The sequence below is a fragment of the Acomys minous genome (genome assembly GCF_964271855.1).
Source record: "Acomys minous genome assembly, chromosome: 20".
NCBI lineage: Eukaryota > Metazoa > Chordata > Mammalia > Rodentia > Muridae > Acomys > Acomys minous.
Genome location: NC_140502.1, coordinates 16107798 through 16133919, shown reverse-complemented (window position 1 = coordinate 16133919; position 26122 = coordinate 16107798). Strand labels below are relative to the sequence as shown.

General features: G+C 43.2%; 1 protein-coding gene and 1 long non-coding RNA gene across 2 annotated transcripts; both read right to left on the bottom strand.

Annotated features, from left to right (window-relative positions):
• Window positions 1-506: 506 nt before the first annotated feature.
• Window positions 507-19739, bottom strand: ZNF606 (zinc finger protein 606). Its single transcript, XM_084769975.1, has 6 exons — window positions 19557-19739; window positions 18294-18350; window positions 17229-17320; window positions 7679-7805; window positions 7312-7407; window positions 507-3668 (listed from the first exon to the last, which is right to left on the bottom strand). The coding sequence occupies exons 1-6, from the start codon at window positions 19594-19596 to the stop codon at window positions 1693-1695; spliced, it is 2388 nt and encodes a 795-aa protein (XP_084626101.1). The 5' UTR covers window positions 19597-19739; the 3' UTR covers window positions 507-1692.
• Window positions 18495-19300, bottom strand: LOC311590726. Its single transcript, XR_014776974.1, has 3 exons — window positions 19202-19300; window positions 18990-19153; window positions 18495-18905 (listed from the first exon to the last, which is right to left on the bottom strand). It is a non-coding gene; the product is annotated as an uncharacterized lncRNA (long non-coding RNA).
• Window positions 19740-26122: the final 6383 nt, after the last annotated feature.

Here is a 26122-nt window from a genome sequence, read left to right as displayed (position 1 = left end):
AACATTCTTAAATTACATGTATCACTAACAAATAAAATGATGATATTTATTTTCCTTTGCCCTTCTTCTCAAAAACAAAAACAAAACAAAAAAGCCTTCCTCACTGAAGCTGATGAACTCAAGCAGAACTCTATTCCCAAATCCTCCCTCCTAGCAAGCAATTTTTTCATGTAGAGAAGAAAAGGACTAACAATAAACTCAAAGGGTACCTCAAAAACCGGTGTGCTGATGGATACTAATTTCCAACATGTCAAACATCAAAGACTGTGCCATTGCTTTGTCAGGGGCATTTCTGAACCCACATGGGACAGACCTTACACTTTCTCAAGTTCACATTGCCCTGCTCTCTGTAACTCTCAAAGCAATGGACTTCTATGGAACCCAAGACCCCTCCCCCCAAAAAACAATGGTTTCCCATGTCCTTCTCAGAGTTGTTCATATTCCAAAGAGACCTAGGTTTATATATTGGCAGAAATCCATCACAACACAGAAACCAAGTAACTTCATTTTTTCATTAAGATTTTTTAATTTTATTATCAAATATTTACTATAAAAACATTGAACAGAAGTGCGAAAACACAATGGTTAAAACACAAACTCTGGAACCAAACAATCTCAACTCCATATCTTATTACATGTGTCCCTTGGGTAACAATGCCTACTTTATAGAGCTAAGGGAATTAAACAAGTTAATTTTTTTTTAATGTCAAATGAGGCCTAGAACATGGTAAGTGCTTGTGTATTTGTGAAACAAAAACTAGTAATAATAAATTAACTGGGTTAGTTTCTCCATGGATCTAAGAAGTCTTTATCCAAACACACTTTTTTAGAAGTTACTGCAGATGTTTATATACAATCATGTGCTTCTTCTTGTTCTTTCAGGTATGTATACTGCCACAGTGTCCACAATTATAATTTATATTGATTGCCTAAAGTAGTTATAAACTAACTGCCCAATAATTCAGTGATAAGTAGCAGTGGACACTGACACTACATTAAGTATCGCTTTCAGTCTCATATTTCTTGGCAATAGCCTTTCTATCTTCTATGATTAGTGATCTCCTTTACTAACTTTTTTCTAAAGAGGTTAACCTTTATCAACAGTAAATACCCAACTCAATACTACACTAGTTTTTTTTTTCTTAAATTCAGGTTTAGTATTCCATATTCTATCTCTTAAAGAGTACCTAGACCCTCCCCCTTATAACAGCAAAATCTGTTTCTATAATTACGCACACAGTGTTAACATAAAACTTTCCATCTAATATCCCAGGTAGTATCTTTTCAGTCAAAACACTATTCTTGGCACAAGACTTTGCTCTTAATAGTGCACAAATTTCTACATTTTGATCTATAAATAAGAGCTCCTGCTATAACACCTTATTGGCCCAATTGTGTTCCTCGAATATAGATTCCTTGTCCACCACATAAGAAGCTTACAGGGTTTTCCCCCTATAATCTCCTAACATTGACTAAGGGCTACATAACTGCCAAAAGGTTTTCCCCAGTCTTTTCGTTCATGTCACTTATACGGCTTCTTCTAAAAAGAGATTTCCTGTTGAATAATAAAGACAATCTTACTGATTTCTTAGTGAAAGACTTTCCTATTGGTTATGTTTATCGGTTTTTTTTTTCCTTCAATGTGTTGGCTGTCAAACATTTAATAAAAAAAAAAGTTTTTGACCAATTCAATTACAGTTTCTCTTCACTATGATTTTTCTGATGTTGAAGTAAAGCCGGGTGACCACTAAAGGCTCTTCCACACTGATTGCATATAAAGCGTTTCTCTCCACTATGCATTCTCTGATGGATAATCAGGGAAGAATTCTTACAGAAAGCTTTTTCACAGTGATTACATTTGTAAGGTTTCTCTCCAGTATGGTTTCTCAAGTGCACAATAAGGGAAGAACTCTCATTAAATGCCTTCCCACACTCATTACACCTATATGGTTTCTCTCCGGTGTGAGTTCTCCGGTGTGCAATAAGGTGAGAGCTACAATTAAAGGATCTTTCACATTGATTACATTTATAGGGTTTCTCACCAGTGTGAATTCTCCGATGAGCAACAAGGTGACAGCTCTGACTGAAGGATTTTCCACATTTATTACATTCATAGGGTTTTTCTCCAGTATGAGTCCGTTGATGTCTAACAAGATGAGCCATCTGGCTACAGCATTTTCCACATTTATTGCACTCATACGGCTTAATTCCAGAATGAATAATTTCATGCTTAGTAAGGGCTGAGCGTTCTCTAAAAGCTTTACCACATTCTTGACAGTTATAAGGTTTCTCTCCCGTGTGAGTTCTCTGGTGAGCAATAAGATGGGAACTCCAGCTGAAAGACTTTCCACACTCAGTACATTTATATGGTTTTGCTCCGGAGTGAGTTCTTTCATGTTTACTAAGAGCTGAATAATCCCTGAAAGCTTTCTCACATTCATCACATTTAAAGGGTTTCTCTCCAGTATGCATTCGCATGTGGGCAATAAGATGGGAACTCCAGCTAAAAGACTTCCCACATTCAGTACACTCAAAAGGTTTCTCTCCAGTGTGAGTTCTCTGATGTCCAATAAGGTGGGAGTTCCAGTTGAAAGACTTCCCACACTCATTACACACATACGGTTTTTCCCCTGTATGGATTCTGGTGTGTACAATAAGATGGGAATTCCAACTGAAGGCTTTCCCACACTTGTTACATTCATAGGGTTTTATTCCAGTGTGAGTCCGCTCATGTTTAGTAAGGGCTGAACGATTCCTAAAAACTTTTCCACATTTATCACATTCATAGGGTTTCTCTCCAGTGTGAGTTTTCTTGTGCTGAATAAGATAAGAGCTCCAGATAAAAGATGTTCCACACTTGTTATGCTCATAGGGTTTCTCCGCAGTGTATGTCCTTGCATGTTGAGCAAGTAATGAGTCATACCCAAAGACTTTCTCCCATTCATTGTATTTATATGCTTTTTCTACATTACCAATTTTTTGATGCTCCATAAAAGAAGAGAAGTAAAAGATATTCTCATATTCCCTATAGTCATACTGGTTCCCTCCAAATTGAAGTCGTGGGTGTTCATTAAGTAATGAGCTCTGGTTAAAGATTTGATGGCATTCCTTATATTCATAGAGTTTTTCTCCTGTGTGCACTGCTTTATGGTCACCAAAATGTATAATATGATTGAAAGACTTCACAGCATCCATACAGTTGAACAGATGATCTCCAGTTTGCGTTTTTGTAGGATAAACAGGCTGAAGAGACTGGCAGAAGGTTTTGTCATAATCATTATTTTCACCAGTAACCTTATCTGCATACACAATGGCTGAATTACATCTCCAACTTTCAAGATGTGAATCAGGTTTATAGAAATGTTCTAATTGAGAAACTCCATGAGATGGAATCATGTTTAGGCTTTCGCTATACTCTGTGCCAAGTTCACAGAATTCAGAACCTCGTTGAGAAAGTACTTGTTTTTGCATGAAGACCATTTGCCTCATACCTGTACTCTGATTCATGTGATACATTTCTAATTGGTTTTCACATCCCAAAACTCCCAGCCTGGAAAGCCAAGGATCATCCCATATGTATCTTTCTAACGTCATTCCATTAGATTGTTCTTCCTCGAAAACACGCTGTGCTGGAATCAATGCTTTGCTTTCAAAGTTCCTCCTCCACTCTGAAACAGAAGCAGGGGAAGATGGGAATGCATAAAGGCCCCAGGATTCACTTGTGAGACTCATTATTCATGCTATGGAAAAGGCTAGGGTATATTTCATTTTCAAGTCCAGACATGAAAGTCAGAGAAATAGTGAAAAGTAAGCAATAGAAAACAAAAGAAAGTATATAATGACACAAATAAAATTGCTGAGTACTTTTACATGAAAAGGAGGATTTACAGGAAAAGGTTAACTATGCAGGACTGAGCTACCCATGCCATGCACATTACCAAACTGGCTAGCTTCATGGCTCAGTCTTAGCCAGTCTCTGAGAACCGAGACTATGAAATGTAAAGATTGTAACAGCTTTTCAAACCCAGGGCTTTGAAGTAAAACTATACCAGTTTCTCTAGAGAGTTAAAATTCATGTTCTTTCTAGTGAAGATGTACTTTCTTTCTAGGGATCTGGAGTATGTGGGATCTCAGCCATATACATACTACTGCCTCCATGACAAATCTCCCTAAGAAGTACACTGGATACGAGTTTAATTTCAACTATGTTTCCTAGTGGACAACTTTACAGATCATCACAATTTCCTGCTAGAAATATACAAATCCATTGTGGAAATACCAGCAGGAACTTAAATTTGGCTTCCTCCGGACTCTACTGATATGCTTTATATTATTTTACTGCAATAAACCATAACCCAGATGGTGGTAAATTTCAAGACCTATAAAGTCACCCTAGTGATCCAATGGGGCAGCACTGGATACCTCTGACGAAAGGACACAGTGAATACTATTAGGTAGAAAGGAAAGGAAGGAAGGGAGGGGGAAGGGAGGGAGAGAGAGATGAAGAGATAGAGGAATGGAAAGAAAGGCTTCATATATAAGCATGCAGGCCTTCAGCAAGTAACATTTAAATCATTAAGAGTTATACTTATGTATTATAATGTCTTCTTGCTTGCCATCTTGGTAATGGGGGGGGTGCGAAAGGTATCATCAAAAGATTTTAAGCCAGTATATTATTTATAATAGACTATTACTACAACATTTGTTGTTCCAGAGTCCTGTCAAGATTTAAACACTTAAGGCTTCTCAGCTCAAAGGGGAAAATCACAGTTTAAAGATTTCCCTAAAGAGGCAATCCCTGGGACCACTACAGAGTAGAAAAAGAGCACAGTCTGGTATAACAGCCATGAGTTAAAGTTTGATCATCTACATTTAAATATTAGCTCTACCACTAATCCAAAATGAACTTTGTGATGTCATCCAGCAAAATGCTTGCCAAATTGTGTGTGTGTGTGTGTGTGTGTGTGTGTGTGTGTGTGTGTGTGTGTAATCAGCAATGTGACAACATGGCCAAAGTATCAGTTCAATAATCAAAAGAATCTGTATTAATTTACTACCACTATTACAATAGGTTATCACATACTTAGTGATTAACCATAACACAGATTTATTATCATATAGTTCTAGAAGTCAGCAACCCAGAACAACCATTATCTTATCAATTGGGGGTTCTATGAAGACCCAAACAAGGTCTTATCTTTGATTTGCCAAATAAAGTAAACACAAAGTCCTAACTATTTCTAGAACCCCAGGATACTAGGGTAGAACACAGCAGTGAGACCAACAATACAATAACCAAAAGGATAAAAAGGAAAAACTGAGTAACAACCATCTCACAGGGGCATTAAGAGTAACAACCTAGAAGGCCACAGGAATATTTATAATTAATTAACTAAAATGGCAAAACCCATAAAGAGAATCCAAGAGGCAACAAAAGACAAGCAACTCTTCACACAGGCAATTCTCAATAATATTACAAGCTTATTACTCATCAGAGACTGTAGAAGCTAAAATAAAAAATTCTGTCAACTATAAACTTTATGCCCATTACAACTATCAAATAATTCCCAGATAAAACCTTGGAATTTGTTGCTAACAAACCTGTACCACAAGGAATGCTAACACTAACAAGAGCTGCAGGAAGGTGGTTCACAGGTAAGGGCACTTACTCCTTTTGCAGAAGACTGAGGTTCAATTCCCAGCTCCAACCATCTACAACTACAGGTCCAGGGAATCCAGTGCCCTCTTATGACCTCTGTGGTCTCTTGCACTGCATATGCATCAGGTACACACACACACACAAACACACACACACACACACACACACACACACACACACACACACACATATTTTAAAGCAGCCAAGAAAGAAATGCTATCAGGGGCTGAAGAAATGGCTCAACAGTTAAGAATATACTGCAGGAGACCCAAGTTCAGTTTCCAGCATCCAAGTCAGACAGCCCAAAATCACCTATAATTCTGGGCACCTGTACTCACTTGTGATAGTACACACACACACACACACACACACACACACACACACACACACACACACACACAAATAAATTTTTAAAAATTTAAAGAAAGAAATGTTAAAAGAAGTCCTTTAAGCTGACACAGAAAAAGCAAAACCACTAATAAGTAACTTGAAAAGCACTAATAAATCACATAGTAACAAGACAGCAAAATGACGTTTGTTGTTTTTTTGGTTTTTTTTGTTTGTTTGTTTGTTTTCTTTTTTCCTGTTTCTGGGGAGAGTCTCCTTATATAGCTTTGGTTGTCCTACAACTCACTCAAATCAGAGATTCACCTGCCTCTTCCTGCCAAGTGCTCAGAATTAAAGGCATGCACCACCACACCCATCAAAACTCCATTGTTTTTTTTAACATTGCTTTATCTGATTTTAGAGATACAGAACTGGCAAGAGGGCTCAGAGACGCCTGCTACCAAACCTGATGACCTGAAACAGTCATATGATGGAAGGAAAAAACTGATTAGTGCAAATCATCTTCTGGCCTTCACCTGAGTACCCACCTACCTCTACACCCACCCCACCACCCACATCCAACAAACAAATATAATTTAAAATTTTAGGAATTCTAACAGCTGAAAATTTAAAAAGATAAAATGTAATTAATTACAAATGTGTGCCAATAACATAAAATGTATAAATGTGTAAAAGAGGACAAGCTATACAAAGGCTAAGTTTTTCAATACTAATAAGATTAAATTGGTATTAATCCAATAAGATTATTACAGAGATGTTAATTGTAATCCTTAGCACAACTACTAAGACAAAAAAAAATAGTCAAAGAGAACTTATTATCTGTATATCTGAAATAATAGTAATGTGCTAATGTCAGTAAAGAACAGTGAGTGTATGGGAGATTTCAACTTATACATTTTATGTAGCTTTGACTTTTTAAAAATCATACGAAAGCATAGTTGATATTTAAAAGCTATTTTTGTTTGCTGCTTTTGTAAAGAAGTGTTTGAAGCCATTGACTACGATTTGAAATTTTTAAGCAGGTAAATAACTGAGAACTTGTCTTAGAGAAGGTGCAGCAAATACAGACACCAAGCACAGCGCAGATAGAAAGCGGGGGACGGGGGCGCTCAGCACACACCTGCCATCTGAGGAGAGAGGCTCTGCTCTGAATCAGCAGCAGATGGAAAGAAGACAAGACGACAAAAGTCTCCCTAGAGGGAATTCTGAACGCATCAGACAATGACTCCTTTACCCTTAGCCCAGTTCTCAGAAAAGGGGAGCTCTGAGGACTGTCCCTCACTCACGCCTGGGGCTTCACCCACCTGGACAAGTGCTTGCAGGACAGGCTTGCTCGACCGACCACGGTTCTTCTCCTTGTTCCAACAGAGAAATGACTTCAGGCTTAGGAGTCTGATTCCCTACACGCAGAGGAGAGACGTGTGACTTTGGAGGCAAAGCTTGGGAGTTGCCAAAGAAATCTTCCTTTGCCTAGTCCTCCTGTGACTCCTCACTGAGGCAGCGTACACACACCCTTCCCCTTTTACATGTCAGAAGTATCAGGAATTTCATCCCTGAATCTCCAAGTTCAAGGTCATCTCAGCCCTTCAAAGATACAAATACGTCTTTCACGGAATAGCTAAAGACGCTGTAGAGGAAATGGTGTTGTTTCATCATCAGTTTCCACCTTACCCACAGACAGCAGGTGTCCATAGGTCTCCAGCATCACATCGCGGTACAGAGTCCTCTGAACAAGGTCGAGCTGCCCCCATTCTTCTTGGGTGAAGGCCACAGCCACATCCTTGAAAGTCACTGGTTCCTGAAAGAGCATGTATGATCTTTCTCAGCCTGTGGCAAACCTTTCCAAAGATTCAGGGGGCAGAACAAGGCTGGTAGCCTTTGAGCAGAGGAGACAGGATGTAAAGGACGCACTAGATAGCATCTGGATTCTAGCCAGGTATGGTGACTTACTTTAATCCTAGCACTTTTGGAAGGCAGGGGCAGTGGATCTCTGTGAGTTTGAGGTCAGCCTGGTCTATGTAGTGAGTTCTAGGACAGCTTGGCTATGTAGAGAGACCCTATCTCAAAAAAAAAAAAAAAAAAAAAGAAAAGACAATAGTATGACAACACCTTATACTTGATAACTCACCCTATCATATGAAAAATCAAACAACTAAACACCATATGCTCACTAATATAAATAATGTAAGGGTTGGGAAGAAAGCTAAATTGGTAAAGGGCTTGTCATATAAACATGATGATGTACAATCAATTCCCAGGAGCTTCATAGAAAGCTACACATGGTAGCAGAGACTATAACCTTGCACTGTGGAGCCAGAGACAGGAAAAACTCTGGAACTAATTGGCCACACAGCCTAACCTATCGGCAGCAAGCCCCAGACAGTGTAAGACCCAGTCTCAAAAATAAAACATTTTACCCTTATCAAAGCTCTACGGTTTCTGAATAGCTCTTCTAACTGTTCACGGTGATATATTGAGTTTAGGAGTGGGCATATGTTTGCTTAAATGCTGTTATGATGTTTTTGTAAGTTCATTACAATGAAGTAATTTTTATTTAAAATTTGGCAACAAAGCAAACACAGTGGAGTAGGTGAAATGACTCAATAAGTAAAGACTTTTACAACCAAGCCTATGAGCTGAGTTCCTGTGACCCATGAGGTAGAGGAAAAGAACCAACTCCCAAAAGCAGTCTACACAAACACACACACACACACACACACACACACACACACACACACACACAGCAGTGACTGAGTACCACTCAAGAAGTATTCTTGCTAAAAATGCTAAATGAATGTACTTAGACTTCTAGTCCAACTACCTGCCTACAGAGGATTGAGAGAATCACATTTCAATGGCCATCAGGAAAGTAAATCAGACAAAGCACGAAGCCAGGGGATCTATTTTCTTCAGATAAAAAGTACAAGCACAGTGAGGGCCTTGTTTTGACCCTGATTTTTACCAACTATAAGACTGTGACATAGTGGGGCCAAATGAGAAAAAAAATGGAATGTGAGCTGTGTGCATTAGGTAACTTGCTGGAGTGATAAAGGTACTGTTAGTTATATCCTAAAACAAATACCCAGAAATACAAGTAAAGTCATACAATTCTGAGATTTGTTTTTAAAACATTCCAGCTTAACAAAAAAAAAGGGAGGGGGGCTATGTTAGAACAAGTCAAAGGCGGAAACTGAAAGCTGGTACTGCTGGAGGTGGTGACCGTGAGTGCAGATGGCAGGCAGAACAAGAGCAGATGCCCACACCTAACCCTCAAAACCTGTTACCTTAATGATAGGATTTACATGCGTAGGGAAGGCAAAGCTGCTGAGACAAGAGTAGTCTGTATTGTCTGGGTGGACCCAGTGAAATCAGAAGGTTTATAAATCTACGTGAAGAAGGAAGTGGTAGAAAGATCAGGGATGCAGTGATGGAAGCTGAGGTGTGAATGATGTGTTTTAAGAGGAAGGGTAAGGATGCTGTTTGGTGGCAGAGGGCTTGCCTACCGTGCACAAAGCCCTAGGCTCAATTTCCGGTACTGCCGTTACTAACCAAGAGAGGAAGGGTACAAGCCAAAGAATAAGGGGGGAAAGTCTCTCCTGGAGCCTCCATAAGGAACATAGGCCTGCATCCTGGATGCTTGGTGGTGGTAGTCCGACTGACCGACGAGCTGAAACATCTCCAGTCTGCAAGGGAAGATGGGAAGGACCTTCAGCTTCGCACTGAGGAAACTGAAGGCAGAACTGAGGAGCTGACCTTAGCCCACAGGTCCATGGGATGGAAGACATTGGTGACAAAGTAGAAAGCAGCAATCAGGAGGCAAAACTGTAGGGCAACACCCAGCAAGACTCTCAAGCAGTCTGGCAGACCTTTCTTGGTGACGACAGAAGGCAGGAGCATCTGCCATACAGGTAAACGCACAACTGGACAGTCAAGAGGGACATAAATCCAGAAAGAAGACTCAGTCAGCTCTCAAATGGTTGCCTACATTTACTTGTTCCTTCTCCAGCTTTTACCTTGGAGAAGTTGCAACACAAAACAGAACAGGATGCTACAGGACAGTCTTTTTTACTAAAATAAAGGGGGCGGGGGTGAGGAAGGGGGGGTGACTCATACACTGGGAAGAAGTCAGTTCGGTGAGAGGGTAGAATGACTTTTAAAAAATAATATAGGGTGTATTAAAAGATACACACGTCTCCAGCCATAAACAAAGAAGCACATTCAGCAAAACATCAATAATCCTTTTAACTGGTGAGACACCACAAGACAGGTAACTCATGTCAACTTATATATATGACTGCTCATATAGTCAGGACCCAGAATGCATGTGGAAAAGGTGGTTGCTAGAAGGATGGGAGTTTTAGGGAGGATGAGAGAAAGAGAAACAAACAGAAAAAAAAGCCTCCCTGAATCAAATACATTTTTAAAATTTGAATCAAATACATTGAAACTAATGTAAGCCACCTTTTTGACCTCGCAATTAGAAAACAAAACAAAACAAAACACCTGATCTGAAGTGTGAGCAAAGATGCAAGAAAATGGGTATTTTTCTCCCAGAATGGAGAGACTGAGCAGTGGTTCCAGATTTTGGAGACCAGCATGGTGACACCAGCACCAGAAAAATAAATAAATTAGCCCTAAATCCCAAAACCCAGCACAATTCTGCTTCTAGGGTCTTACATACATAAGCAAGCACATGCACACAATGTGAAATAGCAGGAGCACTGGCACCGCTTTGGCGGAAACAGCGGTGATTAACAGGGGTAGAGGACTTAGAAGCCCACCCATAAAAGGGTGGGTAGAATGCAGTTTGCTGCAGGTAGTGCCTGGAGCTACAGAAGGAACCAAGCTGACCTGTTTGCATCTATCAATGAGAACAAACCTCCAGTTCATGAAAGTAGGTTTTAAAAAACTACGAGTTGAGCTGAAGCATGGCTCGGGGCTTAAGAGCAATGGTTGCTGTTCACAGCACCTGGTTTCAGTTCCCAACACCCACATGGCAGCCCACAACCAACCGTAACTTCAGCCTTTGGGAATCCACTGGCCTCTTCTGACCTCCACACACAGGTTATGCCCAAGACGCATAGACAAGCATGCAGGCACACCACCCATAGCCATAAAATAAAGAGTAAAAATAAAAAGCCTTGCAAATCTACTTGTAGAATAGTTTAAGAGACTATAAAGCCTATATATTCTACATATAGAAATAAACTCTGTATACAAGGAATTCATTCATGCTCAGTGGCTCTGACAGATTGAAGACTATGTAAAGATTGAAAAATGAAACACAGTAAAATAATAACTATTGGGTTTTATCAGTGAGGCATTCCTCCACCTCTCTCTCTCTCTCTCTCTCTCTCTCTCTCTCTCACAGACACACACACACACACACACACACACACACACACACACACACAAAACCTCATTTGTTTTTTTGAGGCAAGGTCTCTCTATGTATCCCTGGCTGGCCTGGAGCTTGATATAAAAACCAGGCTGGCCTTGAACTCACAAAGATCTACCCATCTGTGTCTGCCTCTCTAGTCTTGTTAGTTAAGGCATGTGCCACAACACTCAGCAACAACAGCTATTTATTCAGAGACCCCCCACTCTACACTCTTCTGTAATTATAGAACTTGTTGAAGAATACCAAGGATTAAAAAAGAAATATCAAACCAATCCTGTAAAGAGAGTGAGCCCTCCATGTGAATATACCATGTTGGGGCCACAAAACCACAGGTCTCATCTCAGGGAGAAGTCTCATTAAACATCTTTAGCCTAGCAAATGAAAATCAAAAGTCAAAAAAAATAAAAAAAATAAAATCCAAAAGTCAATCAAGACAGCAGTAGGTAGCAGTTTCTGTGAAGGACCCCTCACCACCAAGAGCAGAGAAGAAATAGAGCTCAGTGTTACCTGAGGCACCGGGGGGCAGACTGCAGGACACAGGTAATGAATGCTCACAGCCTGGCTTGTGTTTTCCAGTCATACAGTTGGATGACTTGTAGAGGTGTCTCACTCAAATTCTTGTAAACATTCTTGCATATAGTGCCTTGTATGTACCTTGTGCATTCTAAAGCACTTCCTGGGATGCTTACATACTAGCCGCACATTTAAACCACTTGCCTGAGGTAGATGAACTCAGTCATCAGCTGTCTGCCTGGTAAGGTTGCTAATTATCTAAACAAGTTTACTCCTTCACGGAACCTGTGGCATTCATAAGGTTTCTCTTTATTAACACTTTATATATTGCTTGGGGGTTCTATATGCCGTGGGACACCTGCAGAGTCAATTCCCTCCATCCACCAAGGACTGCTGGTTGGCAAACGTTCCCCCTGCTGAGCTATCTCACCAGCCAGTCTTTTCCGTTTGGTTGGTGTTGGGTTTTATTAGGGACTACTATTTATTTTTATTTATGTGTGTCTGTGTGAATGTATGCCGCTGTGTTGAGGTGCCAGCCAGAACCAGAGTCAGGTGTCAGATCTCCGGAGCTGGAGTCACGTGTAGTTGTGAAGGACCTATCATGGATGCCAGGACTCTAACCTCACGTACTCTGAACAGCAGTAAGTGCTCTTAAGCATGGAGTCATCTCTCCAGCTCCCAGTTTTGTTTGTTTGTTTGTTTGTTTGTTTTTTCAATGTAAAGACAGGGCCTCAAACTCAGGGTTCTGCTGCCTTAGTCCTGGGATTATAGGAGGTTCTCCTGCTTCCAAAGTCCTGGGATTAGAGGCAGGCACTGCCACACCTGGCTCTTATTAGCATCTGAACACAGCTCTTTGCAGTGAAGAGCCAATCTTCACACGTGACAAATACTGAGTACACATCACTCATGTTTGCCAAGTGTAACGTGTGCCATGCAGAAACTCTTCGCAGATCATTACAGACAACATTTCCAGATCTGGATAAGCCCCTTGGTTATTTTTAAGCAAACTGGGATATTATTACTACTCCTGGTTTCCCTAGTCCTAAAAAGAACAAGATAGTTCTAGGGTCGTGCTGGATGAAATTTTACCAATATGATTCAAAGAAAGAATTCAGTTGAGATGGCAGCTTTTAACAGTCCCACCAAACGAATGCTTTATTTCAAGAATTAGTTAACTTGGAGAGAGCCATACAGGAACAACAGGCCCACTGCATTCCTCGTGATCTTGCTTAATTAGGAAGTCTTAGCAGGCTGTGGTGAAGAGTGCCTTTAACCCAGCATTTGGGAGGTAGAGGGACGCAGATCTCTTCTGAGGTCAGTGTCAGCTCACTATCTAGTTCCAGGCTAACCAAGACTACACAGCAAGACCAGGTCTCAAAACAAAACAAAACAAAAACAATTCAAAACTGACGTCCAAGTGTCCAACAGGGAAAACTCCAAAGTAGGCACCTGGGAAGAGGGCCAGGAGCAAATTCTCAGAAATCACAACTCTTCAGACATTAGAAGGTGTTGTCATTTTAACTGTTTTATTTGTTCTCAGCAACAACTAGTCATTTTCAGAAACTCTCACATAAGTCAACCATCGTGTACAGCACAGTGATTAATCAATCAGGCTTCTTCAGAGCATTTGATTATAGCTAACTTCTGTCCCCCTGAGTGGGGACCCGGCTAGTCTTCCTATGCTCACTGCTGGTGACTTTGTTAAAGGATCTGAAAATGATGTTCACATTGTGACAGCAGTGAGCCTTGGTCAGGCAGATACCCATCACCCTGCGTCACTCCATCCAGGCCCTTCTGCTGCTCAGAGACAGTGCTGCTGCCATGTGGTGACAGCACACTTTCAATGCCGTTCACCTGTTAGCTTTGAAACTGTATTTATAAGTTGTTTTTTTTTTTTTTGAGGGAAAGAAGTTAAATACAGATGTTACGTTAAAACGTTTAATATCTCAGTAGCTTACATTATCTTGGTTTATTTATTGCTTCATTGCTTTAACTTACAAGTAAAAGACCTAGATAGTCAAAGTATTTTTTCCTATCTTTTATAGCAGGGAGTAAGCAGAATCAATGCAAATTTGATTAATATTTTTAATTAAATTTTTTAAAATTTCTATTTGGAAACATCAAGGCTTACAAAACTGAAGAAGAGAGAGAGAGAAAACACCATATGAGCCTGAGTCATGAAAGACTCTAGAGCAGTGACTCCCAGCCTTCCCAATGCTGTGACACCTAGGACAATTCTTCATGTTGTGGTGACCCCAACCATAAAATTATTTTTGTTGCTACTTCACAACCGTAATTTTGCTACTGTTATGAATTGTAATGCAAATATCTGATATTCCATGTAATCATAATGTGAGTATTCTGTGAAAGGGTCACACATCTGTAAAGGGGTCACAACCCACAGGCTGAGAACCACTGCTCTAAAGGCATTCTAAAATATGAACTGACCCACAAAGCCTGGCAATATAACTTAGCATTTAAACACACGTGCTGTTCTACCATGAAGGCCAATGTTACGATCCTAGAACTCAAGCTGGGCAGCTCACAAACACCTTCAACTCCATCTACAAAGGACTCAACACCCTCACCTGGTCTCCTTGGGGACCTGGGTGTTCACACACACACACACACACACACACACACACACACACACACACACACACACACTTTAAGTGGCTGGAAAGATGGCTCAGCAGTTAAGAGCACTGGCTGCTCTACCAGTACACAGACATTCATGCAGGCAAAACACCCATATACATAAATTTAAAAAAAAAAAAGCTTTTTTAAAATTAGTAAGTCTTTTAAAGGGGGTGGATTGGTAAGATGGCTCAGTGAGTAAAGCCATTTGCTGCCAAACGTGACAACCTGAGTTCAATCTCTGGGACCCACAGGATGGAGACAATAAACCCTTCAAAGCTGTCCTCAGACCCTTACACACACACACACACACACACACACACACCCCTCCACATGTGCACCTACACATATACAAAAAGAAATACATGTAATTTTTAAAGGTTTTTTTTTTAATTGATAACCATTAAAACAAGCCAATTGGAGGGAGCCAGATTCAAAAGTGTCCTTTGCTATAATTCCATTTAAATTAAATACCCAGAATAGGCAAATCCATAGTTGAAAAATTTGACTAGTGGTTGCTGGGGACTAGAAGTAAGGAGAAAGGCAGTGACTACTGATGGCCAGATTTCCTCTTGGGTGACAAAAAAAAAAATGTTGTAGAATTAGATGTTGGAATCACTATTCTGTGGCCATACTGAAAAAACCAATGAATGGTATAACTTAAAAGGGTCAGCTTTCTAGCATAGATAGATGATAGATAGATAGATAGATAGATAGATAGATAGATGGATAGATGGATGGAGAGAGAGAGAGAGAGAGAGAGAGAGAGAGAGAGAGAGAGAGATTTAAAAAAAAATGACCGGTGGCTGCCTCTGACGAAGGACCTAGACGAGAAGGGAAGGCAGTGACACTACTCCCACACCAACACTCCTGTCCTCTCTCAGGGGAGCTACCCTAGGTGCTCTCATGGTCCCAAAGCCCCTGCATCTTCTCATCTTACTGTCCTCTCTCGCTTCCAGACCCTGATCAGACGGAAGCCTCGTGATACCATCCTGTCTCTCACAACCTTTCCAGCCACATTCTGGATTATGCTGCCTCCTCGTGCCAACATTCTGAGGTTCCTAGCTCTACCACAGGCATGCAGGTCCAGGTGAGTTCTTCCGAGCCTCTCCTACCTAAAATCAGTCTGTGTTTAGACACCAGTCATACAGTAGGCCCCTCAAACATACCTGTGGAGCTACAGGCAGGCCAGAGCCCTGCTTACTGGGATGTGCCCATCTGATGCCTTCCTTTTACCTCTTGGCTCAGTATTCAAAAGTAACCTCCACCTCCACGACCCTGTATCCCCGCTGACCTCCACGACCCTGTATCCCTGCTGACCTCCACGACCCTGTATCCCCGCTGACCTCCACGACCCTGTATCCCTGCTGACCTCCACGACCCTGTATCCCTGCTGACCTCCACGACCCTGTATCCCCGCTGACCTCCACGACCCTGTATCCCCGCTGACCTCCACGACCCTGTATCCCCGCTGACCTCCACGACCCTGTATCCCCGCTGACCTCCACGACCCTGTATCCCCGCTGACCTCCGCGACCCTGTATCCCCGCTGACCTCCATGACCCTGTATCCCCGCTGACCTCCACGACCCTGTATCCCTGCTGACCTCCGCGACCCTGTATCCCTGCTGACCTCCACGACCCTGTATCCCTGCTGACCTCCACGACCCTGTATCCCTGCTGACCTCCACGACCCTGTATCCCTGCTGACCTCCACGACCCTGTATCCCTGCTGACCTCCACGACCCTGTATCCCCGCTGACCTCCACGACCCTGTATCCCTACTGACCTCCATGACCCTGTATCCCCGCTGACCTCCACGACCCTGTATCCCTGCTGACCTCCACGACCCTGTATCCCTACTGACCTCCACGACCCTGTATCCCTGCTGACCTCCACGACCCTGTATCCCTGCTGACCTCCACGACCCTGTATCGCTACTGACCTCCACGACCCTGTATCCCTGCTGACCTCCACGACCCTGTATCGCTACTGACCTCCATGACCCTGTATCCCCGCTGACCTCCACGACCCTGTATCCCTGCTGACCTCCACGACCCTGTATCCCTACTGACCTCCACGACCCTGTATCCCTGCTGACCTCCACGACCCTGTATCGCTACTGACCTCTATGCACACTCTATGCAGCAGCAGAGGGCTGAGCTGCAATGGAGTTTCGGGTTTCCCTCCATGTCTCAGGCTTGTGTCCTACAGAGCACGTGTAGCCCCAGGCTAACTGTGAAGTGTCATTTACCTGAGTGAACCACCTTACAAAGTGATCTGTTAGGTCCTCCGGGCAACAGCTCCCATCTGTTCTTGTTCTCACAGCAAGCATGGCGGATACCACACAGCATCAGCCTGAATCTGATTCTGAACACACGAATGAAGGGGGGGAGGAGGAGGGACTGCCAGCCAGAAATGGCTAGCAATCATCTCTCCCAAAACAACTGATGACACACACGTGTCTCGGCTCTGTGGCCAGGCAGAGTGACAGCAAGGCTCTGTCATGGAGTACTGACTGGATTCCCCTATCAGAGTTCTGGGATCACTAACTGGCTGACTCCTCAACCTATGTTCCTGCCATATCAACTAGGGTGGCCAGGGACAACCTGAACACTCACCCTCTGGGAACACAGTGACCTTTTAGGAAAAAGCAGAAGCGCCATCTCACCTGGACCTGGGCTGTTGGGAGCCCAACTGCCCTTCTTCCCACCTGCTCGGGGCTTCCTTCCATGTGCCATGCTGGACCCTGAGGGCACAGAGCTGGAAAAGGAAAAAGAAGTCATGAAGGCACCGCTTCCAGTCAGAAGTTTCTCATGTACTGTACCCTATGAACTGAGGAGGGCTGGGTAAGGAAGACAGCCACTTCTTCACACCATGGATGAAGGAAAAGGAACTCGGAGAAGGTAACACGTGACTGTAGGCTCAATTTTCTTAACCAATATATTTTATTACAACTTATTAACCGAGCATACGCCACCTATAACCCAACTAACCAAAACAACAGGAAAAGAGGATTAAGGAACACAGTAACAAAACCATAAGGATGTCAGTTCTGAGGAACGATTCTCCTGGCATGATCAGCAGGATTTCTTCTGCTGGAACCTGGAGTAACCAGAACCCAGAACCTCAGCAGAAGCCGGAGCCCTGAAGCCTTCCCTGGAGCGGTTCTCTCTAGGAGCTTCTCGAAGTGCAGCGATGAACAGCCAAAACTATCCCAAGTCTCCTAAAGCCCCGCCTCCAGTTCTGGGCTCATTTATATATCTCCTCCCAGAGTCTGTTCACAGGATCTTTTCAGCTGGCAACAATCAAGCTCCCGCACAAGGTGGTTGGTCTTCTAGGGGATTAACCTCACCTGTTCTCTCACAAGACTATTGAGATCCCACACTTGGGATCGTAACAAAAACAAGTTTATCTCTGCTTCACATGGCTCCTCACCAGCCCATGCTACGAGGCACCATCTCTGAGAAGCACTTTTCACAGCCTTTCAGGGTCTCAGCCTTAAATACCTAGACATTAATTCTCATGCTGTCTGTCCTAGAGATGTCACCATCACTTTACCATACAGTTTTCTGATCCCTCTTGAATCTAACTCCATAGTGAGATGCTGGACTAAAAGCTCCCATTCCAAAGACCCACTGGGTCACCAGCTCTGATGCCAGCTCTGGCAGATTGCTAAAGGAAGAGGACATTCCGTGGCAGCTGACACAGTTGAGGGAATAGGTTCTTGACTCACCCCAGGAGGCAGAAAGGTCAGCAGCTGCCATCTCCCAAGACTGGTCCATGAGGGTACCTGCAGAGAAGCATCAGATTATGACTGTGACATAAGTCCAGTGACACACCTAACACAAGAAAAAGGAACATGACAAAGCCCTATATAGACTCCAAGGGCAAATATATATATATATATCCTGGATTTGTACAGGAAATGCACCAGCAGAATATGATTTAACAACAAATCAGTTAAAAACAGAACCCTTTGAAGGCCAGGGGTAGTGGCAGATGCCTTTAATCCTAGCACTCCGGAGGCAGAGGTACACAGATCTCTGAGTTCGAGGCCAGCCTGGTTTACAGTTCCGGAATTGGGGGACGGGGGGGGGGGGTGAGTTAGGTGTGCGGCTGCGCATTTATGAATATACAACAAATCTAGTGACTCCCACACTTGAGGATAAAGCACGACAGTTATCCAAATGTTAAAGCCAAACAGTAACAAACACCACCCGAAAGATCTTCCAGATTCAAACCCATCTTTCCCCTCCTGCAGCGGCATCAGGAACAAAAGTCCCATCTGACCCCACAAATGCCCAGTAACCTCTTGGTGGGACGTCTGGTACTAAGCGCTGGCAAACTCAGACTCTGATACCCCAGGAATTGAGCCGAAACTCAAGGCGAGCAAGTGACAAGAACCCTACGCGCACCTACACACACACACACAGAGACTCTGATACCCCAGGAATTGAGCCGAAACTCAAGGCGAGCAAGTGACAAGAACCCTACGCACCTACACACACACCTACACACACACACACAGAGACTCTGATACCCCAGGAATTGAGCCGAAACTCAAGGCGAGCAAGTGACAAGAACCCTACGCACCTACACACACACACATACACACACACACACACACACACACACACACACACACACACACACACACGCACACACACACGCCCCGAAAACTCGAGGCAATCAAGCTGCAAGAACCCTGCACGCACACCGCGCACCCAACTCCGTACCGCTTCAAGTTTAAAAGAATCCGGAGCCCTTCCCAAATCAGGTCCTTCGCCATTTACGGATCTTTGCTTGGAAGATGCTGGCCGCTCTCTCTTTTTTCCTGGAGTGGGTCGCTCCAGGCGCCGGTTTCAGCAAGCTGCCCGCCTTACCTGGCTCACAGCCACTGACCCCCGGATGGGCGAATGCCTTCCGTCCCGCACCAAGACAAGATTCCCCTGGGCTACTCCGCCCAGCCCTTTGCCAGCCTGAAGAAACTGCTCACCCAGCCCCGGGAGCCGCAGGGTCGAGGCCAACGGGAGCATCGGGTCGCAAGAAAAGAGAAGGCGCCTGACGCACCCGGGCACTGAGCTTGCCCTGACCGCATGCGCCGCTTCCCGGTAACCTTTCCCACGACCTGCCAGTCCCTCCGCGACAAAAACACGGATAGCCCTTTGGTCCCAAATAGTGCCTTACCTCAGCCACGGACAATGGCGGCCGCACCCCCTAGATTTGCTCGGGGCGCAGCGCGAGGGCTACTGGGAGTTGTAGTTTCAAGGAGGCGCACTTTTTTTTTTTCAAATACCGGAAGTCAGCCAAGGCCGTTTTCAGAGCAGCCCCATCCCAAGCCGGCTCTTGCAGCACCCAGACTCTTAGGTTCCGCTTGTGTCTGAGTCCGCGAAGGGTGGGTGGTTCACTCACTTGGTACCGCTCCCCACCTGATAAGAAGCAAGATGGATTGGCATGCTAGGAACCTCATTTTACATCTCAGTAAAAGGTCAGCTCAAGGCAACCACCTTCAAAATCTGAGTGATCTCTCTGAAGCGCTTCCATCAATCTTGACAAGACTGAGAATGTGGTTGTTATTATACCTACTTTTTAATTTTTTTTTTTAGATGAAGAACCTAATTCTGTAAAGCCTCACTTCTGATAACGTCAGGAATTGTCCCTTACATCTCTTTCAAGATGACAAAGCCAAGGCTAAACTATCAAATTAGTCTGGTATTACCCTAAGTCAGCGTTCACTGAGCAGCGACTGAGAATAGAACAGAAACAGCGAAAGAAACCTCCAACAAGTCGGATCTGTTTAGGACATGCGAAGCTGCATAGTAGAGGGAGGGTAAGATCACATTCAAGAAATGCGAGTTACAGTGGTCAGGCAAGCACTAGCAACAGGAAGTTATGGTGAGACTTCAAAGGCAGACCCAGAAAACACATTAACCGACAGAGAGGGCTTAGACTCGCTTTCTGTGTTAAGAAGAGGATGGAAAAGCTGCACAGCAAGTTGTGAGATACATGAGTTAAAATTGCAAGACTAAAAGAGTGTCAGAGATTGGCAGGAAGAGAAAATGGCCTTGAGTTTCTAACCCAGCCGCCTCCACCTCCTGAGCGCAGGGGTTACAGGCACTGCTGCTTTTACGCAGCGCTGGGGGATCCAATTCAGGTTTTCTTCATGCTAGGCAAGCACTCTGCCAACTAACCTGCATCCCTACCCTAGAAATCCAGCTTCTTTGTTGTGCGTTAGAGGAAACCACTGAAAAGTTTAGTTGAGGAAGTGGTGATGGGGTGTGTGTGTGTGTGTGTGTGTGTGTGTGTGTGTGTGTGTGTGTGTGTGTGTGTGTGTGTGTGTGTTTAATTAGTTACTCAGAAAAGGGAGTTCAGGGGACAAGGTATGGGAGTCACTTAGAATTCTGGACCTGAATGAGCAATGAGCAAGGCAGAACTGGGAGACGATACCAAAAGAGACGGAAGGCCATTGAAAGAAGCCATGTGAATCGGATATGGATACGTAATACCGGCACCCACTGGGAAGGCAGGAAGCGTCAACCTCCCAGGATGTGTGAAGAAGCTAGGGAATGAAAGTTGAACTTAAGAAAGAAGCCTACTAGGTGACATAAAACGGCCAAGGTACTGATATTAAGCCTTGGGTGGACAGGAAAATGAGCTTGGGCGGAAAAACAGAGTTGAGCAAAAAAAACAACGTATACATGGTAGCGCAAAAGCCCCGCCCCTAATGATCAGACAAAGAAACGATGCTGAAGGAGCATTGGCAGGTTAGAAGAGAATCCTACTGATACCCCCATAACACATCCTCCAGGCAACAGTCAAAGGTGCCTTTAGACTCTCATATAATGTCCTTGTGCATCCTTCATTGGCTTCCTCCTGTAATTCAAATAAATTCAAGCTCCGGTTCACAACTTAGAGAACAAAGAGACAGGCCTCAGTTTCCCCAACCCACCTTAATCGCCCCCCCCCCCCCCCCCGCCCATGCTCATCTCATTTCACTCCTACTCCAAGACTCCAGTCTAGGAAAAGGCCAATCCAGCCTCAGGACATTACCATTTACTGTTCCCTCGGCCTGAACTCATCTTTCTCAGGCAATCACTGAGTTTTTTCTTCTCTTCTTCCAGATCTGAACACAAATACTACATTTGGATATCGGCCACCTCTCTGAGTGTCCATCCCCCAAATCTCAATCCTATTACCTTGTTTTGTTTTCTTTATACCAATACTGCACAAAGTCACCTGATGTCATTTGTTGTTTTAAGGTCCGTGCAGACAGTCTCTCTGTTTTTTGTAACTGTATAGAAGAAACAAAAATGTATAGTTTCTTGAGGTTTAGAAATGTTACATGCACCAGGCATGGTGGCACATGCCTTTAATCCCAGCACTTGGGAGGCAGAAGCAGGTGGATCATTGTGAGTTCGAGGCCAGCCTGGTCTACAAAGAAAGTCCAGGGCAGCCAAGGCTACCCGGAGAAAGCCTATCTCGGAAAAGAAGAAGAAGAAGAAGAAGAAGAAGAAGAAGAAGAAGAAGAAGAAGAAGAAGAAGAAGAAATATGCATTTGTTCAGGGTTTACCAGCAAAGAAATATCTCAAACTGCAAATTACTATGCCCTTTTGCAAATGAAGTTTCTTAAGACCAAAGAACAGCCAGTCATGGTGGCACATGCTTTTAATGTCACCAGCACGCCAAGTACACTTGCTCCTTCTGTGGCAAGACCATTTCAGGGAACCTGGCACCACAGTGGAGCACTGTGGTTCCTACATGAAAACAGTGGCTGTTGGGGCCTGGACCCACAACACCACTTCTGCTGTCACAGTGAAGTCTGCCATCAGAGACTCAAGGAACTGAAAGGCCAGTAGAAGTGCTACCTTTTGAGACTTGCCTAGCCTGCAATAAATGGGTTAATTTACGTTATAATAAAAAAAAGAATTCACTACAAGCCCAAGAACAACAACAACAGACAAGCAAACACACCCAAGAAGAGTAGACGTCAGGAAATAATCAAACTCAGGGCTTAGATTAATGGATTAGAAACAAAAAGAGTAATACAAACAATCAACAAAACCAAGAGTTGGTTTGTGAGAAAATCAACAAAATATACAAACCCTTAGCCAAACTAACTAAAAGGCAGAGAAAGAATATCCAAATTAACAAATTCAGAAACAAAATGGGGGTGGGGGGCATTTCAACAGACACTGGAAAAAATCCAAAGAATCAATAGGCCTTACTTCAAAATGTGTACTCCACAAGATTGGAAAATCTAAATGAAATGGACAATATTCTTGACAGATACCACTTACCAAAGTTAAATAAAGATCAATTAACCATTTAAATAGGCTTATAGCCCCTAAGGAAATAGAAGCAGTCACTAACGGTCTTTGAACTAAAAAAAGCTCTGGGTGAGATGGTGTTAGCATAGAATTCTAGCAGACTTTCAAAAAAGAGCTAATACCAATACTTTTCAAACTATTGCACAAAATAGAAACATAAGGAACAATGCCAAATTTATGAGGCCACAGTCACCCTGATATCTAAATTACACAAAGACTCAATAAAGAAAGAGAACTTCAGACCAATCTCTCTGTGCTACAGAGCAGTAGTATAGGAAAAATCACATGGTATTGGCACAAAAACAGACGGGTTGGTGTATGGAATCAAATTGAAGACCCAGACATAAACCAATACAGCTATGGACACTTAATTTTTGACACACACAAATAAGAGGAGGGTGAGGGAGAGAGAGAGAGAGAGAGAGAGGACGGCAATCATTGAGACACAGACACATTAACTATGCCTGAACGCAAAAGAAAGAGAGAAACCTTCTTAAGAGCCAGGCATGATGAAACACACCTGTACGTAGCACTTGGGAGACTGAGGCAAGAGAATGTTGCTGCATTTTCAAGACCATCTTAATCCAAACTCTGAGTTCTAAGCCAGATAGGTCTTCAGGGTAATAATCTGTGTCAAAAAGAAAAAAAATTTACACAGCTCACAGGAACCTCCAGTTCAGAAGCACTTTAGTGAAAATCTGCACTTACGAAGTTAAGCGTAAGTCCTTGGATATAGTTCTGTGAATTCCATGGCCTCAACTTAGCAGGAAAGGGCAGGGCCCTTCAGGAAGGAAGAAAACTAACCAATGTGAGACATTCAAAGAGGCTGGAATGTACTCAAACTTACAGACCTCACAGTCAAAAGCCAATGTATTTAAATCCGAATCTTCCTAAAATGCTTATGTTAGTGTAGAGCAGGAATAACATATATTCTTCTATTTTTTTAATTTTGATAAAAAAAAAAGTCTCGTCTAGACAAGGCTGGCCTCAATCCCACTATAAAGCGGAGGAGAGCACTGCACACTGGACCCTCCTCTGTCCACCTCCACACTGCTGTAGAGCAGGAGCACTAGAGATCTGACCCAAGGCCTGCGTGCGCTAGGCCAGTGCTCTAGTAACTGAGCCGCAGACCAGCCCTTGCAGTGCCGATGACGGTTCGAATCTGAGATGTGACCAGAAGGTTCACATGCTGGGAACTTGGTTTCTAGCGGATGGCCTTCTGGGAAATTACTGCATCCTGAGGGTTATGACCTATTCAAAGGGTTAATCTTTTAATAGGTTTATAGGGATAGCAATTTTCTAGACCCTATGTAAAATAGGTGACAGCCTTTTGGAGGGATCAGATCTCTGAAGATGTGTCCTGGTGAGATGTATTGAGTCTCCCACCCCCTACGTATCTCTGATTCCTTAGCACTGGGGTGTCTGTCCCACCTCACACTTCTGCCACAGACCCAGAAAAATATGGCATCAGATGACAAGAGCCAAACCGAGCCAAAATAAATCTTTTCTTATTTGTTTTTCTCAGATATGGCTGTCACAGGGAGGAAAAGCTAATTGATACTTTAGTGATTGTCTACATGGTTAAACAAAGTTGCCATGGACCAGAAAGTTTACCTACATTCCTAAGATAACCGAAAGGATATAAGCATTTTTAAAAAAAAAAAATTCTATATGTGAATATTCATAGAAACAGCATGCATGAGCTCCAGGAAGAGGAAGCAGATGGAGCGGTGATTGCTCATTGGTGAGAATGAACACCTGACAAGAAGCATCATGAGTGAGGAAGGGCTGAAATGGGCTCACAATGTGCAAAAGTACAATCCATGTGGCAGTGGCTGCATATTACGCCACAGTGACAGATATGTGCTGGGAAACCTTACCTCCTCATATCTTTGTGGAGCAGGAAGCAGATAACATACAGGAATTTGGATCATGTATTAAACGTTAAGGTCCACCTCCAGTTGACCTACTCATAAAAGTTTCACAGTAAGTCTCCAATCACATGTGCATATTTCACATTCAAAGGTATATGAACTGATAAATGGGTAAAAAGAACATAGTCTTTGAATAAAAAGGATTATAATTTTAAAGCCATCAAGGCACACGAGTGGCCAGGGCTGTCCCCCTGAGGATCACAGTTTCCAGGTTCCACCCACAGAACACTCTAAGTGCTATAACATCGGGACCAGGCCTTACCCTACAGAGTAAAAAGCCCAAAGGCAGGACTTGAAATCCCACCAGTGACAAGCTTACCCCAAGGTCTGGACCTGAAAAACCACCAATCCCCACATTGGAAAGTTCCACATCCAGATCCTGTCTTGAATGGAAACAGCCCACACTCCTGGGTTCTTCTCTCCCAAAAAAAATTCTCTTGTGTAGGCTTGTTGTGCAGTGTGACCTTGTGGTATTTCTCAGCTCTCAATCGACAGAATGCTTTCACCCCTTCGGGGCTGTAACACTTAATTGATAAGGGGTAAAATGCTGGTACGTGTTGCAATGCAATTAAATAAACCTTGCAAGAATGTTCAGTTAAAGAAGCCAGTCCACATATCTACATATAGTGTGAGTCCATTCATATGAAATGACCAAAAAAGCCAAATCTACAAGACAGAACGTAGCTTAGAGGGTCTCTTGGGGGTAGGAATGATGGGATGGGGTAGCCAGTGAGCTTGAAGGGGCTGCTTCTTTGCAGGAAGATGAAAATGTACTCAAATGAAATCATGCTAAGATAAAAGCAACTGAAATTGCTCACATTAAGTGGATAAATTATCCTCAACTCACATGTTAAAAGCTCTGAACTGAAGAAGCCAGCTGTGGTGCCTCACAGCTTTAATCCCAGCATTTGAAAGGCAGAGGCGGGAAGATCCCGGAGTTTGAGGCCAGCCTGGTCTACAGAGTGAGTTCCAAGACAGCTAGGAGAACATAGAGAAATCCTTCTAAAAACCAAAATATTTTTTTTCAAATGAAGTGATGATTATCAGATATGGCCATCCTGTGGGAATGACAGCTAGGTTTCAGGGGACATCAATGAAGTAACTGGGAGCTAGTGGCATGAGCCCAATTGCCTAGACTCAAATCCCAGCTCAAGTTCCTGTACCTACACTAGCTTACGACTAAGTTTTTATTTTTTGTAAGCTGAAAAGATGGCTCCTCAGGTAAAGGTGTTTCCCATGAACCCTGGAAACCTGCGTTCAATTCCCAAAACCAACAGAGTAGAAGGAAAACACTGACTCTT

Coding starts and splice junctions, on each gene's coding strand:
- ZNF606 (XM_084769975.1), bottom strand. CDS start 19,596: ATGCTCCCGTTGGCCTCGACCCTGCGGCTCCCGGGGCTGG. Junction 18,351..19,556: donor CCTGCGGCTCCCGGGGCTGG/GTGAGCAGTTTC, acceptor GCTTCTCTGCAG/GTACCCTCATGGACCAGTCT. Junction 3,669..7,311: donor TCCTGCAAGCACTTGTCCAG/GTGGGTGAAGCC, acceptor CTTCTGTTTCAG/AGTGGAGGAGGAACTTTGAA.